Consider the following 20105-nt stretch of genomic DNA (forward strand, 5'->3'; position numbering starts at 1 on the left):
CCTTGCAGAGGCAGAAGCAAGATCCCAAGAGGGAAGGGAGGCTGATGAATTAAGGCTATCCTCCCAAGGAGCTTGAGACTGGATGCTAGACATCCTTGCACACATACACACCCCCTTCCAGGGGGCTGGCTGGGCCCCTTCTCCTCACTGCCAAGTTGCAAAGTTGTGTGGTCACCTCCCCCCAGCTTCCCGCCCACCCGCGCCCTCAGCCCTCAGCCCTCGCCTCCCTGAGCTGGGACAAAGCCCCAGCAGTGACTAAGAGAACAGGAGGAGGGACAGAGGGATGGGGAAAGCTGCACAAAGGAATTCCTCACCCCAAGCCCCCTGACCGGCAGCGAGTAAAGAAGCAGATCTGCTCGCCCTCCCCCTTCCCCCCTCCCATCTTCCCACCCGACCAGGCACGGACACCACAGGCAACAGAGCAGCTGCAGGCCTTGGGAGAGGACCCGCACAGCCTCCTGTAGGTGGCAACAGTGCCACCTGTTTGACTGGTGGGGCTGAGCCTGGAAGAGGGAGGAGGCTGACAACTCGGAGAGGACCTGGGAAACAGTGCAGTGCACAGCCGAGGGCAGAGAGCAGAGCGGACCTGCTGCTGAGAAAAGGTGTGAGGGCTCGGGAAGGCTGGGGGCCACAGGCGGGAGTGGCAGGGCCGAGACCGGCTCCTGCCGGCAGGGATTGGGCCCAGGGATTGAGCAGCACCCCTGGTCAGCTCCCCTGATTGGAGTTTTCTGGCTGCTCAGATCCTGACCCTATCCTACAGACAGCTTCTGGAGGGAGGTGGGACCCTGGACGGCAGTGTCCGGGGTGCAGAGGCAGTACCCGAGGTACGGCTGGAGCCCGAGGCAGGCTACAACCACTCGGTCCCAGCATGGGAAGAGGCAGGGGACCTCCCTCTGGGTTGGCTTTTTCCTGGGAGGGGTGTCAGGGTGGGGAGAGGTTTCCCTCCCCCCATCTTCAGCCCCCTAACTTCCATTCCTACCCCAACCCTCCTTTCCCAAGGCAAGCAGAGGGTAAGAAGGGCTGTTTCAGGAGCAGCCACACCCTCCTTTCAGCCACTGTGCACCCCCTAAAGACTCCACAGCTTCAGGGGAGCCCAGATGACAAGGCAAGGGGTCATGTTCCTCAGACCACACCCACTTTGGGTGTATCCAGGGGCTCCTTTACACAAATCCCACACCTTCTCATGTAGGATCAAAATCACACACCCAGCCTAGTCTGGGGATCAGTAAGCCAGCTTGGTCTCAGCTTGACCTCAAAGCACAAGGTCCAGGGATCCCCTGCCCCAAGACAACCACAGCCCCTATACACACCTTTGCCCTGTATTTGTTGTACTTTCACCAAAGTGTCCTCAGAGGGTGGGGCCCCTGAGAAGGAAAAGGCGGAGACTGGGTTCCTGGCTGAGGTTGGGGGATGACTGGGCAGGAAACGACAGGACTGGGGTAAGAGGGCTTAGATGTTCCAAGTGTGTGCGGGCAGGAAAAAGTTTCCTTCAGAAGGTAGGGAGTGCCCCAGGCAACCTGTTCTCCTCAAGATTTCCTCTTATTGGTAGTGCCCCCTTGCCCCTGGGAGGTGGAGACAGAATCTTTCAGTTCAGGGCTTTGTAATGTGTGCAATCTCTGTATCCATAGCAACTGACCAAATAGCCACTAGCCAGGCCTCCCTCAGCCCCAGGTCAGGCCCGGTGCCTCTCCTTCAGGTTACTCCTGGCTTCTATGGTGGAAGCCTCAACACGGGGCCGCCTAAAGTTTGGCCAGATCTGCCTCAACTTGCTAAACCGTGTTTGCCCCACCCCAGGGAAGTTTCTCCTGAGTCCCTACCCCAGGCAACCTCTCCATCCCCAGATAGGGATGCTGTTGAAAGGGGAGGAGATGGAGAGAGTGGGTGTATATCCTGCCAGGAGGCTAGACCTCTGAGTGTCCCACTGACTTTCCACATATGCAGATGAAAGGGAAAGAAAGACCCCGGAAACTGTCCCCTTTGCTCACCTCCTCATCCAATCTGGCACTTGGGACCTGCCCTGTGACCTCCGTTGCTGAGCAGCGGCCCAGGCCTCTGCTCCTCCCGGGGCTCCTCACATATACTGCCTTCTGCCAGGGTCCCTGATAGCCAAGTGTCCCTTCCCCCAGGCCCTCACCATGGGTGAGTCTCCTGGCTGCTGCTCGGTCTGGGCCCACTGCCTCCACTGCCTGTATAGCTGCCACTGGAAGAAATGCCCCAAAGACAGGACACAAACCAACCAGGTGAAGTACGGATGGGGTGTGGTGGGGGGGCAGAAGTCCAAGGCAGAGGCCACTCGGAGGGTATAAGAAGGCCAGGTGTGTTCAGAGACAGCAGAGGGGAGGGGATAGGGAAGGAAGGGGCTTTCTCTCCCCAGGAGGAAAATCCCCTCAAACATGGAAAGAACTACCTGCAAAAGCAGAGCACCCCCATGCCTGGCAGGAAGCCCCCTTGAGCTGCCCTCTGTTGGGGACTCTGAGCTGAAGTGGGGATGGGCTGTGAGCTTCTCTCCTGCCCCTTTGCAGTGCGAATGCATCTGGTTTGGCCTGCTCTTCCTCACCTTTCTCCTCTCCCTGGGCTGGCTGTACGTCGTGCTCATCCTTCTCAATGACCTGCACAACTTCAATGAGTGTGTCACAGACCCCCTTCCTCAGCAGACATGTCAACCTATTCCCCACCTCGGGACTCCAGGGTGCTCGGTCATCCCCAGCCCTGCCTGGCTTGCCCCCTACCCAGCCTCCTTGAAAACCCCTCCGTGAAGTCTCCCCAGTCCGTGGAGCCCCTGACCCCCTGAAGGGCTTCCCCTCACTCCCTTCTAGCCCCCATCCTAGAGCCACCCAGCCCAGCTCCCCTCAGGCTACTTTCGCTGCCCTTCCCCCACTCGGACACCTCCCTCTCCCCTCCCATAGATTCCTGTTCCAGCACTGGGGACACTGGATGGACTGGTCCCCGGCATTCCTGCTGGTCATCTCTCTACTGGTCACATACGCATCCCTGCTCTTGGTGGGTCCCGGAGCAGCTGGTCTAACCTTAGCCCTTCCTTCCCGCTCAGCTCTACCTTGTCGTTCTCACCCTGGCCACTGAGGGGAGGGGAGGAGGGAGGTGTCAGCCTGGGAAGCCCCTCTCTTGGCACCTCATGACTCCCACCACCTCTGCCCCCAGCTCCTGGCCCTGTTTCTGCGGCTCTGTGGCCAGCCTCTGTGCCTGCACACCACCCACAAGGTAGAGTGGGCATATGGGAGCAAGCGGGAGAGGGGTACACTGGGCCCAGTGCTTAGCCAGTTCTTCTATCCCTGAGCACGAGCTCAGGACCTGAAGCCCAGTAAATATGTGCTGAGTGAAAGAAGGACAGTGGTTGAGTCAGGAGAAGAGAATGGTCCTGTTTTCATAGAGTGAGGGGCAGCCCAGGCAGCCACAAGCCCAGGTTGACATGAAGATCCCTGGTCCCCCAGGTGCTGCTGCTCCTCATTATACTTCTTGTGGCCGCTGGCCTTGTGGGACTGGAGGTCCAATGGCGGCAGGAGTGGCATAGCTTACGTCTGTCACTGCAGGTGAGTGGCTGGTATCCAGGGCTTAGTGGGGGAAACCTTCCCCTGTGGCCAACCCCAGGACACAGCTTGCTCCCTGGTGCCCCGAGACTCCAGGTAGCTCTCAACTTCAAAAGTCAGGTCCTAGGGGGAGAAGGGGAGGGCTTCTAGGGAGAAGAGACCCCCTCAACAGCTCTTGTCCACAGGCCACAGCCCCATTCCTTCATATTGGAGCAGTTGCTGGCATCACTCTCCTGGCCTGGCCTGTGGCTGATACCTTCTACCGTATCCACCAAAGAGGTGCCAACTCTACCCTCTCACACACCCTCACTGGCCATCAATGCTTCTGCCTCCTGCTGCTCCGTTTCCTGTACCTGCACTCTGCTTTCTGTCCCCACGGCCCACCACTGTCCTTTCTCTATAGCCTGTCCCCCATTCCCCACAGGTCCCAAGATTCTGCTACTTCTCCTATTTTTTGGAGTTGCCCTGGCCATCTACTTGGTGCCCCTATTCATCTCCTCAGCCTGTATCATGGAATCCAAAGACTTACCCCCCAAGCCTGAGCTGATGGGACACCGAGGGGCCCCCATGGTGAGTGCTGGGCAGAATGCTGGCAGGGCAGGGAGGGTCTGCTCCTCTAGGCTGCTGTGACCAGGCCTGTGGGTTCCCAGGCTCTCACCCTTCCCTGCCACCTCCTCACCTTTCCCAGCTGGCCCCCGAGAACACCCTGATGTCCCTGCGGAAGACAGCTGAATGTGGAGCTGTTGTGTTTGAGACCGACGTGATGGTCAGGTGAGGGAAGCCGGGGTCCCCTCCCGACCCCAGGGACACAGCAGGGACGCTCTGGAAATGATGCCCCAGAGCTTGGCCCTCTGACTCCCCTTGTGCCTTCAGCTCCAATGGGATCCCCTTCCTCATGCATGATGAGCGCCTGACCAGGACCACAGATGTGGCCTCTGTGTTCCCACACCGAGTCAACAGCCACAGTAGCAACTTCTCCTGGACTGAGCTGAAGAGACTCAATGCCGGGACCTGGTTCCTACAGGTGAGGACAGCCTTCTGGAAGAGGCAGCCACGGGCAGGGGCACTCGGGGGTGGAGTTCATTCATTGATAAGCATCTGCTGAGCCCCGTGTTGGGCGACAGGTATACAATCTCTGCACTCAGGTCATTCCCTCCTAGTAAGGAAAGCACCTAGGCAACAGGCTATCAGAATATGAAACCTCCAGCAAGAGCAAGGTCTTTACTGGGTAGAGAGGAGAGAGAGGTCACTGTTGGGCAGGGCGAGTGCAGGAGAGGATCAGGAGTGGTTTCACAGGAGAGGATGCCTGAGCAGCATATGAAGTGAGGGTAGTTTTTAAGATGGACAAGGCAGGGAACGGGAATTCTGGTCAGAGGGAAGAGTGTGTGTAAAGCCCAGAAATATGAAGAAACCTTTCCAGGGAACAAAAAGTGGCTCAGTGGGAATTCCCTGGCGATCCAGTGGTTAGGATTTGGCGCTTTCACTGCCTGGGCTCGGGTTCAATTCCTGGTTGAGGAACTAAGATCCTGCAAGCCGCGTGGCAAGGCCAAAAAAAAAAAAAAAAGACAATGAAAAAGTGGCTCAGTGGAAGTGGGAGACAAAACTGCACGGGAGTCGTGGGAGATGAGACTGGCCGGGGGCCGGGGGAGCAGAGGCTTGGTCTCTGGGGGCTTTGAATGCCAGGCCTAGAAGTGTGGACTTCAATCCTGCAGGTGATGGAAATTATTTAAAAGGATACTTAATTTATTTAGTTTTTCTTTTCTTGATTACCAAAGTAATACAAGTTCCTTATAAAAAAATTTTTAAAAAGTAAAATTTCAGAGAAATAACCTAAAATTGAAAAAAATCCAACCCGTCAGTTGGATACATATTCTGAGGGATTAAGACATATCTGAGCGCTTAAGAGTAAAGGACATCCGAGTTTGAATCTTGGCTTCACCACTTCCTAGCTGTGTGAGCCTAGGCAACATTCCTTAGGGTCTCTGTACTTCATTTTCTTCATCTATAAAATGGGAATAATAACAGTACCTACCTTGTAGGATTATCGGGAGGACTAAATAAATTAATACACATAAGTGCTTCTAATACTGCCTGGCACATAGTAAACATTTAATAAGTGTTGATAGCTCACTTTCTCCATGCCAGTGACTAGGAGGTAAGGTCATCTGTTGATTTCAAGGGGAGGCGAGGAGAGTGGCAGAGGTTTGGAACAGCCACCCGGAGGAATGGGAGAGGGAACAAATCAAGAAAAAGTAAAAGGATGGCTAAGTGGCACTGAGAGCAAAAAATAGGACTACAGGGCTTCCCCGGTGGCACAGTGGTTGAGAGTCCGCCTGCCGATGCAGGGGACACAGGATCGTGCCCTGGTCCGGGAAGATCCTACATGCCGCGGAGCGGCTGGGCCCGTGAGCCATGGCCGCTGAGCCTGCACATCCGGAGCCTGCGCTCCGCAACGGGAGAGGCCACAACAGTGAGAGGCCCGCGTACCGCCAAAAAAAAAAAAAAAAAAAAATAGGACTACAGTGCCAACAGCCTACGTGGTGTGCTCTGCCCCCCGATTCTAGGGGAGGAGGGGGCGGACAATTGCAGAATTCAATGAGTTTGGGATTTGTGGGGCAGGAAAGGAGTTGACGGGGCTGTGGAAAAGTAGTTCAAGCTGCGGATGGACCATGGGTAGGGGATGTAGGTGTGGCCAGAAAGGGGCTGATGGATTGGGAGGAAACCAAGGGGTCAAGATCCCAGAGGTCTTCGTGAGACCCAAGGGCAAGTGTAGTGAGAGTGAGGAAGTTAGGAAACCGGGAGGATAGGAGGTTGGGGCCAGAGTAAGGTATTAGAGGGTCTAAAAAAGGCCACAATTTGGAGAAAGGAAAAACCCTGGCTCAGCAGTGGGCCGAAGCTGTACACCAAGTGGGGGTAATGAGTGAAGATAATGAGGATGGGAGGATGGCCTGGAGGCTTCTTCTGGTCTTGAAACAATTTTCTTCTCCTTATAGAAGCGACCCTTCTGGGGGGCTAAGCAGCTGTCAGGCCCTGATCGGAAAGACGCTGAGAATCAGACAGTGCCAGCCCTGAAAGAACTACTGAAAGAAGCTGAAGCCCACAACCTTTCTGTCATGTTTGACCTGCGCCGCCCCCCACGAAACCATACATACCATGACACTTTTGTGAACCAGACACTGGAGACTGTGCTGAGTTCAGGGGTGCCCCAAGCCATGGTAATGCTGCCAGGACCCCAAGTGCTCCCTAGTGCCCCTCTCCCCTGCCTTCCCTAGGCCATAATGATAATGCTGAGGCTTCCCCCCGCCCCAGGGCCCCACCCCAGCTCATACAGCCCATCCGCAGTCAGACCTCTCTGCCCCTGTCCCCACCCCCGGAATCCCTAGGCCTTCTCCAGCTTCATGCCCATCCACCCTGAACCACAGGTCCTCTGGCTACCGGATGAAGATCGGGCTTATGTCCAACAACGGGCCCCCCAAATGCGCCAGATATATGGACATCTGGGAGGCCACAGCACTGAGAAGCCCCAGTTTCTCAACCTCCCCTATCAAGACCTGCCACTGTTGGATATCAAGTGAGTGCCAGAGGAAAGGAGCTGAGGGGATCACACGAGGCTTAATGGTGGGGAAGAGCCGAGGCTGGGAAGGCAAAGGCCATTCATTCATTCACTCATACAACACATATTTATTGAACACCTGCTATGTGTCAGGCACTGTTTATTGCAGGCTTTGGGGGTGAGACAGACAATAAACCACTGCACAAAACATATGCATATTGGATAGTGATAAGTGATCTGAAGACCAAAAAATTGGGAAGATGTAGTAGAGATTGGGAGAGAGGGGCTAGGGAGAGTCACAGTAGGAAGAGTGGTTAAAGAGGTGGTGTCTGGGCTGAGACCTGACAGGTCACAAAGAGAGGACAATGGGAAGAGCTGCAGAAGAACAGGAACAGCAGTCTTGTGAGCGAGGGGAAGGCAAGGCTGGAGAGGTAGGCAGGGGCCAAATTGGGTAGGACCTTGTAGGCCACCAGAAGGATTTTAGCTTTCATTCTACACCAGAGAGATTGGTGCAAGAGAGGATGGATCCAGGGGAGAGAGGCGAGAGTCCCAGATGTGAGCTGGGCCCCAGAAGCTGACCCAGCCAGGAAACATGATAGACTTACAAACATGCAGTTGCCAAGGTCTCTTATAATATCCTTGTGGTCAGATAGAAAAAAATGTGGACTGAAAGATAGCCCAGTTATCATATTAAGTATTTCAAGGACCTTTCCCCAAGTTGTCACCATGGGAGGAGACACGATATCAGGTTTGGCCCTCCTCTTAGTCTTGTCCTGGTCAACATCGACTGCTGATCGTGTTTCCAAAAGGCATGAATTGGTAATGAAAACACTGATGGGAAAATGGAGGCCCTGAAAGGTCTAAGCACTCCAAGATGACGGGCCAAATGTACCAGGATGAAATGCAACAGAGATACATGCAAAGACCTATATTTGGGGTCCAAAAGAAGCTCAACTGCACAAAAACAAGAGAGGGAGACACTGGCATTAGCAGGAGCATGTGTGAAAAAGACCAGGGCTTTGATTGAACACTGTGAATAATGAATGACACTGCCAAAAACTAGCCTGACTCTGGGCTGCCTTCACATGGGCATAGTGCCCAGAAGGCAGGAGGAGTTTTGCTCTCCTCGAAGCTGGTCCCAGCCTACCCGGGATATCACCTTCAGATGCAGGCTCCAAACTTCAAAAGGAACATAGGTAAATTGGAGTAAGGTCAGATTAGAGAGGTTTTTATGAGGAAGGGAATGATAAGCCAGGTCCCCAGCCCCAGTTGAAGTGACTGGGGTCGTTGGGCCTGGAGAAGAGAAGACTCAGGGGAATGTGGTCACTGCCCCTCAGACCTCTGAAGGGATGTCATGAGACAAAGAGGAGAGACACATTTGTGTGGCCCCAGACAGCAAAGCTAAGGCCCATAGGTGGAATCCACCGGGAGACAGAGTTGGTCAGGGGCTGCTATGCAAAGGCAGAACTGATGGCTCTGGGGAAGTGACACTGGAGATTCAAGCACAGAGAGGGGCTGTCTCCCTCCCATGCCTGGAACGCCATGATTCTGGATGTTCCCTATTTCTTCCCCTCCTCCACAGAGCACTGCACCAAGATAATGTCTCGGTGAACCTATTTGTAGTGAACAAGCCCTGGCTCTTCTCCCTACTCTGGTGTGCAGGGGTGGATTCGGTCACCACCAATGACTGCCAGCTGCTGCAGCAGATGCGTTACCCTGTCTGGCTTATTGTAAGGGCTCTGGGACTGTCACCCCTCCTCCTCCTTTCCCATCCCTGCTTCTCCTTAACCCTATCCCTCTCTTCCTTACTTATTGCCCCTCCTCCCCCCATATACTACCTGTGTCTGTATATGGGTCGCTCTGGCCACTGACAGGAGCTTTTTTCTATTCCCATAGTCCCCTCAAACCTACCTAATGATGTGGATCATTACCAACTGTGTCTCCATCCTGCTGCTTTTGTGGACCTTCCTCCTCCAACGGTGAGTGTTTTGTGCCCCAGCTTTCTGGGTCTTTATTCTCCCTAGGGTCCTGGTGATAGGGCTGATTCAGATTCATAAATGCTGCCTGGGGCTTGGGGTTTGGTCTGTTTGGTTCCTCGGAGATTCTTAGACCCTTCCTTATATATCCAATTGGCTTGAACCTTTTGGGAAAGGCAGTCTGGGGGAACTCGGGGTCAAAAGGTCGTGCTTGAAGCTGGCTGAACTCATAATGAGAAGCTTTTCTCCCTATAGGAGATGTGCTAAGGAGAGAGAGAGAACCGGTAAGAACTTTCTCCCCTCACTTCATTTTTCTCCTCCTCTAGCCTTCCCCTTGCTCACTCCCTATATGCCCCTCTCCCCAGGCTTAGAAACAGCAGTGCTGCTGACCAGGATCAACGCTTTCATAATGGAGTAAATGCCCTGTCCTGGACCCCCACCAGCCAAAGTCTGAGGCCTGTCTGCATTGGCCAACAGCAAGGAGGAAGAGAGAATGGCCGAAGTGGAATGTTGGTGGGGTTGGCGTGGGGTGAACTTTGCCAATAGGAGGTTTTGAACTATGAGGGCCCTCTGCCCAGATGATGGCATGCCCCAAGCTTCCATGGAATCTGTTCCCCTTGAGATTTTGACCTGAAGTGGTTAGGAAGACACTGAGTCACCAGAAGTTTCTCCCCAAATGAAACTAGAACAGAGGAAGAGACAAGGAGATTGCCAAGAGAATGTTTCTGATCTGTGTTCACGTGTTCTTGTGTAGAAGGCACAGGGTGTCAGGGACGGGACAGCTTGGAACAGACTGAAGGAGATGACAAAACGGCCTTTCCTGGAGAACTATAAGATGATGGAGATATTGACCTGGCTTCATTCACTGTCTCCCCTGACATATGCAATTTATCTGATTTCCTGCCTAGAGGCTGGGGGCCAAAGAGCCCATCTAGCCATGTAATTCTGTGCCTGCAGGTGGCTTTTTGCTGTGCACAGTCTTTTCCTCAAGACACATTTGTTCCTGAATCTTGTCCGTTAATCGGTTATTCAGTGAATTGAGTGCCCATTTGGCACAGTCTAATCTTTTCAGCGCTGGGGCTGGGTGGAGGATGCACCTTCCATCTAGGGTTGCATGTGACATGACATTGAGGGGTCATCATGGGGAGAATCGTGGGTTGGAGGTGGCAAGAGGTCCACCTGGGGCAATGAAGGGCTGCAAGTGGGAAGCAGGAGAGCAGCCGCCACAGGGAGCGTTCCGGGTGGCCCAGGCGCGCTGTGCAGAGTTGCGCTGTAGCTCCACCTTGTGGTCACCTGCCCCAAGAGGAGGGCCGCGCCGTCGTCACCCGTGACGTATTTGCTGAATGCTACCTGTTTCTTGTGCCCATTGGGGACCTGTGTCCTTGACTCCGTATCCCGAGGGCATGGTCCGATTTCCACAAGTTTTCGCTTCTCTGGGCTGCGTGCAGGGTCAGGTTGCCGGGCCCACCTTCCCCTCGAGGAGCAAGGTCCCCGGTACGTTTGCTGCTCGTGAGTCCCTGGGATAAACAGTTAAGATGACCAGCGCGGAGCTGGCCTAGGATAAGGAGTCTGGTAGAAGTGCGGGAGGGGCTAAGGCAAACACAAGGACAGGAGGGGGCTCTGGCTGACTCTTCAGTCCCCACCGCACCCACATTCACCCCGGTTCATGGCTCCACACGAAGGGAAATCGAACTAAGGGTCTGACGAGGTCAGGAGGTTTGGTTCTCAATTCCTCCTCTCTCGCCAGCCTGGGACCGGGGGCGGCACTGGCACCTAGGGACAAGACCCTCCTCGGTTGCAGGGCAGGCCCTGGAACTACAACTCCCAGGAGGCCCCACGGCCACTTCCGGTCTCGGGATGGACCGAAGCTAATTTGAATTTGTGTTCCCGCCCCCTCCTCCTCCCAGACCCCGCCCCTTCCCTTCTCGCCACCCCGCCCTCGCCATGCACACACATGCACATAGACACACAGGCCGCCGTCCACGCCAACATACCTGGCCTGCAGCAGGCGCGGTGGGCGGGGGCATCGGCGTGCGACGGGCTGGGAGGTGGGAGGAGCGCCGGGAGCCCACGCCGCGGCTGCTGCCTGGTCCCAGTCTTCTCGGGGGTCCACGCCGCCTTGGACCATCTCTTCCACATACTACCTTTTCAAGCTGCATTTCCGTAGTTTTCCCTGTTCCCGATCCCGCCCCTCAGACCGACTGCCGGCCTCAGCTCTGGGGCGCCCAGGTACTGCCGGGCTCTCACCTCTCAGCATGGACCTCCCCCCCACCCCCATCCCTACTTTTCTGTCCCCTCCCAGTCGCCCAGCCTCGCAGCCCCGCAGCCTCTTCCTCCCCTCCCATTCCGACCTGACCCTGACCACATCCAGGGTTTCCAACCCCCGCAGCCTCCACCTCTCAGCTCCCAGGCTCTCAGCTGCAGTCCTCTAGCCTCAGAGTCTAGACTCTCGGCCGGAATGCCCCAAGCCCTTGCCCCTAGTCCCTAGCCTTGAGCGCTCAGCCCTGAGCCTGCCACCGTCCATCCTTCCTCTCTTCCCAGGAGGACTGGACAGCTATGGCGCACTTAACCTCTATAAGGTCCTGGACTGGAGGCTGAGATTGACAAAAACTTGAGGGTGGAGGGCCAAGGGGCGCTGCTCATTGGGGTTTGGGTGCAGTTGCTCTCGTTATTTTTAGCTGCTGACTCACAGCTTCTGGCATCCGGGTTTGGGGCTAGCAGGCTGGGCTAGGGGGCTATTAATAGAGCTAAGGCACAGCCCCGACCCAGTTCAGTTTAGAAGCACAAGGAGCAAGGAGCCTCCCCCTGCCATCGTGCGGCTGTGGAGATGTTGTGGACTGGGGCAGTGGCTGGACCAGGACCTCTCTGGCTGCCAGTACCTCAGCCTGGTATCTCTACCTTGGAACTCTTGAGGGAAAGCCCACGACGAGACTCCGGGTACAGCTCTCCCCTAAGCTTGCCATGGCTTGGGGCTCTGCCACAGTGAAGCTCCTGCTGTACTGATTGTGAAGAGATGAGTCCCAAGTGGAGGGATTATTGTGCCCACGGCTTCGGCCTGCTTGGACCTACTCCTGGGCCAGAATGCTAGGTTACTAGGGGGAAAAGCTGTGGATTTCTGGTCCCCAAAGGCGGTCATAAGGACGGAATACTTCAGCATGGTCCTAACAGAGAGGGCACAGAGCTGACAGGATTTGCTAGCCCCAAACCAGACACAGTACTAGGAAGGTGCCGAATTCTGTGTTACTACCCTGCCATTCTTTTTGTTTCTTTCCCTCTTGTTGGCCTCTGTCCCTACTCACAGGGGTCAACAGACCTCAGGATCTCTCCCTACTCCATAGAGAAATCTAATTCAGGAAAGCCACTGAGAAACTTGTCTCCACCAAGGTATGAATGATCCTTTATATATTGTCGTTCCTATGGGGCCTTTTTATTTTAATGGGCGAAAGTAGGAGTTCCCTAATCCATACCTTGGGAAAGGTGGGGAAATCTTGATACCTTAGTAGACTAATCACCAAAATTATTCCTACCCACGCCCAATGTGCTAGAATTCCCATCCACCAAGGATGCACACCCACAGCAATGCCCCTTGCTCACAAAACAGAAACTTCCTGCTTTCAGCAATCCCAGTCTCTGGCTCCGAGGTGAAACCCAAGGGCTTTGGGGCAAGGGTGATTATTTCTCCACACAAAAAGATTGGGGTCACCCAGTGAAGCTGTACTTTCAAGAATGAGCCCAGATTATCAGACAGCAGCGGGCCGCACTGCCCTAATCCCATCAGTTTGCTGAGGGAGGGTGCTGGAGAAACGGTGGATAGGAGTGAGAAACAGTCCCCTTCTCCCAAATCCCTTCTCAGGCTCCTCTGTGGCTTCAGTCTCCATGCGGGCCTCCCGGTTGCCTAGCAACCACAACCGCCTGCAGGGGCGTGGGCTGTTTTCGACCTGTAGGGGGCGCCTGTCTCCCTGGGGCCTCAGGTTGGAACTCTAGCAGTTGGGAGGGGATTCCAAGTGTCAAAGCATCTCAAGGCTGCTGACTTGCCAACCAAGTCCAGTCTGAGCATCAGAGAGCCTGTAGAGTGGGGAGAAGCTCACTATGAATGTAAAGGGATGTAACTCATATTCATTAAAAATGAAAATGTGTGTGTGTTTGTGTGTGTATGTGTGTGTGTGTGTGTGTGTGTGAGAGAGAGAGAGAGAGAGAGAGAGAGAGAGGGAGAGGGAGAGAGGAGAGAGAGAGAGCAGTCAAATGGGGACGGGGTGTGGGGAAGGCAGTTTGACCCTCTCCATTCACTCCAGGCTTAGCAATGTTTATTCCTCAATCAGAGCAGTTCAGAGGCCCAGGCTATAGGGTGTTTTTTGTTTTTCCTGAGCTACTTTTAGGATGTAGGAAAAGAGTCTAGCACTCTATAGTATTGGCAAACTGCTGAGCATATAAAAGACTTTAAGGTCCTGAGTTACCAGCCTAGCCTAGACTTGGTCATGAAGGAAGATATTCATTCATTTGTTCATTCAACAATAATAATTAACCCTAACCCACTGTTACAAGGTAATGTGCTAAATGTTTTACATTTAATCCTCACAAAAAACCTATGATGATTTCCATTTCACAGATAAAGAAACTGAAGCTCAAGAAGTAAAGTAACGGCCAAGGTCACACAACTAGTGACTGGGTTGGGTGTGGCTGAGCAACCACTGTGTGCCAGGGTCTAAGAATACAGGAAACAAGACACTCCTCTCTTTTCTCTACCTAATGAACACCTAGTCACCCTTCAGGAGCAAACTAAAAATATCATCTCTTATGAAACTTTTCGTAAGCCCCTCGCCACCCACAAGTAGAGTTGATAACTTGCTTTTTTGTATACCCCTCTGAAATAGAACTTTTCACAGTTATTGTAATGAAATGCTTCTATATGTCCATTTCTCTAACTTTGAGCATCTTGGCGACAGGGTCTGTTTACTATTCATTGCCACTTGGATGTCTGATAGACATCTCAAACTCAACATGTCCAAATCTGGACACCTGATCTTTTTCGCCCAAATGACCCCTCCCCTAAAGCAGTCCTCATCTCAGTCGATGGCAGTTTCACCTTTCCAGTTGCTGTGGCCAAAAAACCTTGGAACCACACCTCATATTCAATCTGTCAGCAAATCCTGTTGACTCTCTCTTCGAAATACATCCAGAATCCAATCACTTCTTATCACCTCCAGTGCTACCACCCTGGTCCAAACCACCATCACTCATGTCTCTCTGGCATCACCTTAGTAGCCTGCTGACTGGTCTCACTGCTTCACCCTTGTCCCCTGTGGCCTATTCTCCACATGGAAGCCAGAGTGATCCTGCTAAACACAAGTCAGATCATGTCAGTTCTCAGCACAAAAACTCTCCAATGGCTCCCCATCTCTCTCAGAGTAAAGCCAAAATCCTTCAGTGGCCTACAGGCCCTATACAATCTGGTCTCCTACTAAATCTCTGATCGTATCTCCTAGTACGTTCTCCTTCTCACTCTGCTCCAGCTGCCTGGTCCTCCTTGCTGTTTCTCCAACAAGCCAGATGCACTTCTTACCGATGACCTTTGCACTTGCTCTTCCCTTGCTAGGTATACTCTTCTGCATGGCTCCCTTCCTCACCTCCCTCAAGTCTTTGTTCAAATGTCACTTTCTCAGTGAGGCCTACCTTGACCAGCCTATTTAAGATTGCCTCTATTCTAATTTCCAGTTTACAGTAAGTACAGGGTATAGAGGAAAAAGATAAATGACACCACGAGGGGAAAAAAAACAACAACAGACAAATCCAGAAGTAGGATATTCTACAAAACAACTGAGTTGTACTTTTCAAAAAGCCAGTGTCATTAATTAAAAAAAAATAAAGATGGGAGGCTATTAGTTCTGGACCCAAGTGGAGTAGACATGCTTCTCCCTATTTCTCCCACTAAGGACAGCTAAAACTCTGTATGTGATATATAAAACAAACATAGGAAGATGCTAAAAGAAGGAGAAAAGGACAGACTTGACTAGGTGACTTGACTAAAAACAAAAACATGAACAGAGCCTCAGAGACATGTGGGACTATAACAAAAGACCTAACATTCATGTCATCGGAGTCCCAGAAGGAGAAGAGAAAGGGTGGGGGCGAAAAAGTCCTCAAGAAATGATGGCTGAAAATCCCCCAAATCTGGCAAAAGACATAAACCTACAGATTCAAGAAGCTGAACAAACCCGCAACACAGGATAAAGTCAAATCCATGCCAAGACACATTATAATCAAACTTTTAAAAACGAGACGAAGAGAAAATCTTGAAAGCAGTAGGAGAGAAACACCACTTTACCAACAGGGGAAAAACAATTCAAGTATCAGCGATTTCTCACCAGAAACCATGGTGGCCAGAAGGAAGTGGCAACAACATATTTCAAGTGTTAAAAGAACTGCCAAGCCTGGATGCTATATCTAGTGAAAATATCCTTCAGAAATGAGGGAGAAATCAAGATATCCTCAGAAAAAGGAAAGCTACGAGACCATGACACCAGCAGACCCACCCTAAAAGAGTGGTTAAAGGCAGTTCTCAAAACAGAAAGGAAATGATAAGAGAAGAAATCTTGGAACATCGGGAAGGAAGAAAGAATAGAATGAGTAAAAACGTAAGTACGTACAACAGACTTTCCTTCTTCTCTTGAGTTGTCTAAATAATGTTTGATGGTTGAAGCAATAAGTAAAACATCATCTGATGTGAAGCTCAGTATATGTAGAGGAAATATTTAAGACAACCGTACTATAAATGAGACATGGTAAAGAGACCTAAAGGGAGGTAATTTTTTTACACTTTTCTCAACCTTTTAAAATGACGACACCAGTAGGTCTTTGTGGTGATGAAATAGTTTTGTATTTTGATTGTAGTGGTTGTTACAGAAATCTCTGCATGTGGTAAAATGGTATAGAACTATACACACACTATACCAATGTCAATTTCCTGGTTTTGATATTGTACTATAATTATGTAAGATGCAATCATTGAGGAAAACTGGGTGAAGGGTACACGGGCCCTCTCTGTGCTATCTCTGCAACTTCCTTGTAAATCTATAATTATCTCAAAATAAAAAGGTTTTCTTTTAAGATTGGGACTGTTCTAGTGGCTAAAGACACAAATGCAATGTGACAGCCTTGATTAGGTTCTGATGTTAAAAAAGATAAAAGGCGGGGAAGGGGAAGGGTGAGCTGTGACAAAGCGAGAGAGAGGCATGGACATATATACACTACCAAACGTAAGGTAGATAGCTAGTGGGAAGCAGCCGCATAGCACAGGGAGATCAGCTCGGTGCTTTGTGACTGCCTGGAGGGGTGGGATAGGGAGGGTGGGAGGGAGGGAGACGCAAGAGGGAAGAGATATGGGAACATATGTATATATATATAACTGATTCACTTTGTTATAAAGCAGAAACTAACACACCATTGTAAAGCAATTATACCCCAATAAAGATGTTAAAAAAAAAGATAAAAGGCAAGTTTGGAGAAATTTGAATATAGACTGGACATTAGACGATATTAGATGATATGAAATTATTGTTAATTTTCTTAGATGTCATAATCATATTGTGGTTATGTGGGAGAATGTCTTTATTCCCACAAGATGAATGCTGAAATATTTAGGGGAGGAGTGTAATGAAATCTATAACGTACATTTGAACGGTTCAGAAGAAATTGTAGATAGATCGATAAAGCAAATATAACAAGACATTGCCAGTTGTTGGCTTTATGAGGAAGACGTATAGGTGTCCCTTGTACTATTCTTTCAACATTTCTGTATGTTTGCAAATTGTCATTTTTAAAAAAGTTGGAGAGGATATACATGTGATAAAGCAAGTATAGTAAAATGTTAATGAGAATCTAGGTGGCAATTGGATGCTTGTTCCCTGTAAAATTCTTTCAATTTTTCTGTATGTTTGAAAATTCTCATGTTAAAATGCAGGGGTAAAAAACTTGAAGAAAAATGATCACAACCTCATGTCCTTCCCTAGTATTCCCAATCCTGCTTTCTCTGCTCTTTTTCTTTTTTCCCATAGCACTTATCACCATATATCGTAGTATATACTTCATTTATTTATTGTGCTATTTTTTGTCTGTGCCCTTTCACTAGAATGTGAGCACCCCAAGGGCGGGGATTTATTGTGTTTTGTTCTGTTTGCTGCTATATCCTCAAATCCTAGAACAGTGTCTGGCACATAGCAGGTGCTCAGTGAATACCTGTTGACTTGAGAATGAATTTCTGTAGCCCTAGGGCCTAGGTCAAGGTCTTGCACAGAGTAGGTGTGCAATGAATGTTCGTTGAACTGAGATCTGAGATCTGCAGGAGAACTTAGAATAGGCCTGTTGGACTTGAGTGGTTCAGAGCGTGGACTCTGGAGTCAAATGGCCAGGATTTGCATCCTGATTCTGTCACTTCCACCTGTGTAACCTAGCTGTATTAACATCTCTGAGCCTCAATTTCTCGGTAAAAGTCAGATAATAGTAGTAGCACCTTGGTAGGGGTTTTGTTTGCATGTAAAGCACTTAGGACTTTGTGAAGACTCAATAATTGGTAGCTAATGACATAAAGAACAGCAAAAAGATAAGAGTTTTCCCAGCATGTCATCCTTCTTCCATCCGCCAACAGACTGAGCCAGGAGAGGCTAAGGAAATGTCCTTGGATAAGTATTCCCAGCTTCTTCTCCAGACACCCGGATTTCTTTCACTTCAGATCTCTTCTTACCTTTCCTTCTGCCCTGGACTTTCTTTACTCTCTTGGCATCCTGAAGCTCTTTCCCCCATCATAACCATGCAGGAGTGGAGTTGAGGAGACAGGAATCTGTGCGCCAGGGACAAAAGCTTAGAGCTTTCCTTTCCTTCTGTTCTAGGCTTGAGTCCCTCATTGGTGATGGAAGCAGGTCAAGTGTGAGGTTGCAGTCATTTCGGGGCCTAGAGGTTGAGAGAACAATAGTCCTGAGGAAGAGGCCCTGACAAGAGAGTAGCCTCCTAAGCTGCCCTCTTCCTTGGTCCCCTGTTAGGAGAGAGCACCTCCCTCACCCTGCTCTAACGTCCCTTCGATCTGTTCTGCCGCCTCAAGTCTTTACTTCTGGTGGCCCCAGCTCAGAGCAAGCCCGGGGACCCATTGAGCATCTCCCTGCAACTCCCTCTTGGTAGTGGGGTGGGGTGGAGTGGGCCGAGGACAGGCTGAAATTGGAGATGAGGGGGCACGAGAGTGGGGGCTGAGCTCACCCGTGGCACAAGTCCCCTGTCCCTGCCCTAGGGTTGGCCCTACCCCCGATATCTGGGGAGCTGGGGCTGAGCCTGGGGGCGCCACTGCCTCTGTTCCTTTAAGGAGCCGCTGTTTAGCATTCCTGCCGCTGCCGCTGCCGCTGCCTGACTCTGCACGCTGATTGGCTGGAATCAACTGAGAAGGGAGCCAGGGAGAGATGCTCTTGACTCCACTCAGATCCATCCTGGGGACCAGTGCGGGAGCGGTCCTCGCAGCACCCAGCTTCTGCCCAGGCTCCCGCTTCTTCTTTGCCGCTGGGCCTCGGCCCAGGAGCCACGACGGGCGACACGGAGCCGCCAGTGCTGGAGGGGGAGCCGTGGGTGCGGGGCAGCGTGGGGGCAGAGGCCCCGGGACGCCCGCCCGGCCCCAGGCCCCGCTCCGCCCGGGCGCCCCCACGGGTGCCCCCCCCTTCCTGGTCCGAGCAGTGTGAGTGTGCCCGGGAGCCTGGCGGCAGCGGCGGCGGCGGCAGCGGCGGTGTGGAAACCGGCGTGGGCTGGGGGGTCCGGGCCGCGGGGGGCAGTGCCATGCACAAGCACCAGCACTGCTGTAAGTGCCCCGAGTGCTATGAGGTGACCCGCCTGGCCGCCCTGCGGCGCCTCGAGCCTCCCGGCTACGGGGACTGGCAGGTACCCGACCCCTACGGGCCAGGTGGGGGCAATGGAGCCAGCGCCGGTTACGGGGGCTACAGCTCGCAGACCCTGCCCTCGCAGGCGGGGGCCACCCCCACCCCCCGCACCAAGGCCAAGCTCATCCCCACCGGCCGGGATGTGGGGCCAGTGCCCCCTAAGCCAGTCCCGGGCAAGAGCACCCCCAAACTCAACGGCAGCGGCCCCAGCTGGTGGCCCGAGTGCACCTGTACCAACCGCGATTGGTATGAGCAGGTATGGATCAGCAGAGGGGGTGGTGGTGGGGCAACCCACGGGGGGCTGGGGAGTGGGCGCCTGGAGGCCTGGGGTGCAGCACGGGTTCCCAGGGCTCCCAGCCCGCAGACCCTGAGCCCTAGCATTGCAGCTGGGCCAAGAGAGGTGGTGTGTGCTTCCCAGTGTGTCTGTTTGGGGGTCTCCATTTGGAGGGGATTGGGAGGAGCTGTGTGTCAGGAGGCGAAGGCATGGCGGAGGGGCACATTCTCCCGTGTGGGGGGATTGGGTTCGCCTCAGCGTGGGCGGGGGGGGGTTAGCAGTGTCTCTGTGTCTGGCAGGGGGCGGGAGGTTCTGCGGGGGCTGTGTGCGGTGTGTGTCTCCACAGGAGGGGAGGAGGGGGCAAGGTGCTCTGTGTAGGGGGGACGTGTATGTGTGTGTGTGTGTGTGTGTGTGTGTGTGTGTGTGTGTGTGTGTTGAGGCGTGTGGAGGAAGGCAGTGGAGCTCCTGTGAATCTGTGTCGAGGAGCCCATGTGCCCAGCTTGCTGAGCTTCATCCCTTGATGCCATGAGTCCCTCTCCGTCCTAGTCCCTTTGTGTGTGAATGTGCACATGGACATGTGGGGACGTCTCTCTGAATGTGGAGGTGTCTCTGTAGATGAAGCTGCAGGTTTGGCTGTGTTTGCCTGTGTGTGTGTGGCTACATGTATATGAGCATGTGGCTGCAAGTGTGTGCACGCGTGTGCCTCTGTGTGTGTGTGTGTGCGCGCGCGTGCGCGCGCGTGTGTGGTGTCCCTGGTGAGAGGCGCTTGACAGGCAAGGGAGGGGAGGGGGAGGAGGCGAGAGACACGTCCCAAGCAAGGCTGAGAGGCTGCTGAGAAGGATGGACTCT

The 20105-nt window shown here is 52.7% G+C and overlaps 2 protein-coding genes across 11 annotated transcripts in view; both read left to right on the forward strand.

Moving 5' to 3' along the window:
- Positions 1–239: 239 nt before the first annotated feature.
- Positions 240–10393, forward strand: GDPD2 (glycerophosphodiester phosphodiesterase domain containing 2). 8 transcript variants are annotated; one of them, XM_032619399.1, is made up of 16 exons: positions 240–602; positions 2127–2240; positions 2523–2626; positions 2907–3000; positions 3160–3219; positions 3450–3548; positions 3731–3824; positions 3970–4115; positions 4234–4316; positions 4419–4569; positions 6539–6760; positions 6968–7116; positions 8681–8828; positions 8995–9077; positions 9330–9358; positions 9440–10388. In XM_032619399.1, the coding sequence occupies exons 2-16, from the start codon at positions 2136–2138 to the stop codon at positions 9490–9492; spliced, it is 1620 nt and encodes a 539-aa protein (XP_032475290.1). In that variant the 5' UTR covers positions 240–602; positions 2127–2135; the 3' UTR covers positions 9493–10388. The 8 variants fall into 8 exon arrangements, 7 of the variants coding, with proteins under 7 accessions (XP_032475290.1, XP_032475288.1, XP_032475286.1 ...); XM_032619397.1 differs by having other exon boundaries at positions 483–602; positions 9315–9358; positions 9440–10391; XR_004348016.1 differs by lacking the exon at positions 8681–8828 and having other exon boundaries at positions 483–602; positions 9440–9511.
- A 111-nt stretch (positions 10394–10504) lies between these two features.
- DLG3 (discs large MAGUK scaffold protein 3) overlaps positions 10505–20105 on the forward strand; it is a 64868-nt gene continuing 55267 nt past the window's right edge. Inside the window, exons 1-3 of one of the 3 annotated variants that reach the window (XM_032619390.1) lie at positions 10505–10568; positions 12376–12458; positions 13681–15706. In XM_032619390.1, the coding sequence (XP_032475281.1) occupies positions 15647–15706 (60 nt within the window). In that variant the 5' untranslated portion in view covers positions 10505–10568; positions 12376–12458; positions 13681–15646. Of the gene's footprint in view, positions 10569–11028; positions 11304–12375; positions 12459–13680; positions 15707–18866; positions 19239–20105 lie in introns of those variants that run through there. The other 2 variants (XM_032619392.1, XM_032619391.1) reach the window with 2 other exon arrangements.

This window comes from Phocoena sinus, chromosome X, assembly GCF_008692025.1.
Source record: "Phocoena sinus isolate mPhoSin1 chromosome X, mPhoSin1.pri, whole genome shotgun sequence".
Taxonomy (NCBI): Eukaryota; Metazoa; Chordata; class Mammalia; order Artiodactyla; family Phocoenidae; genus Phocoena; species Phocoena sinus.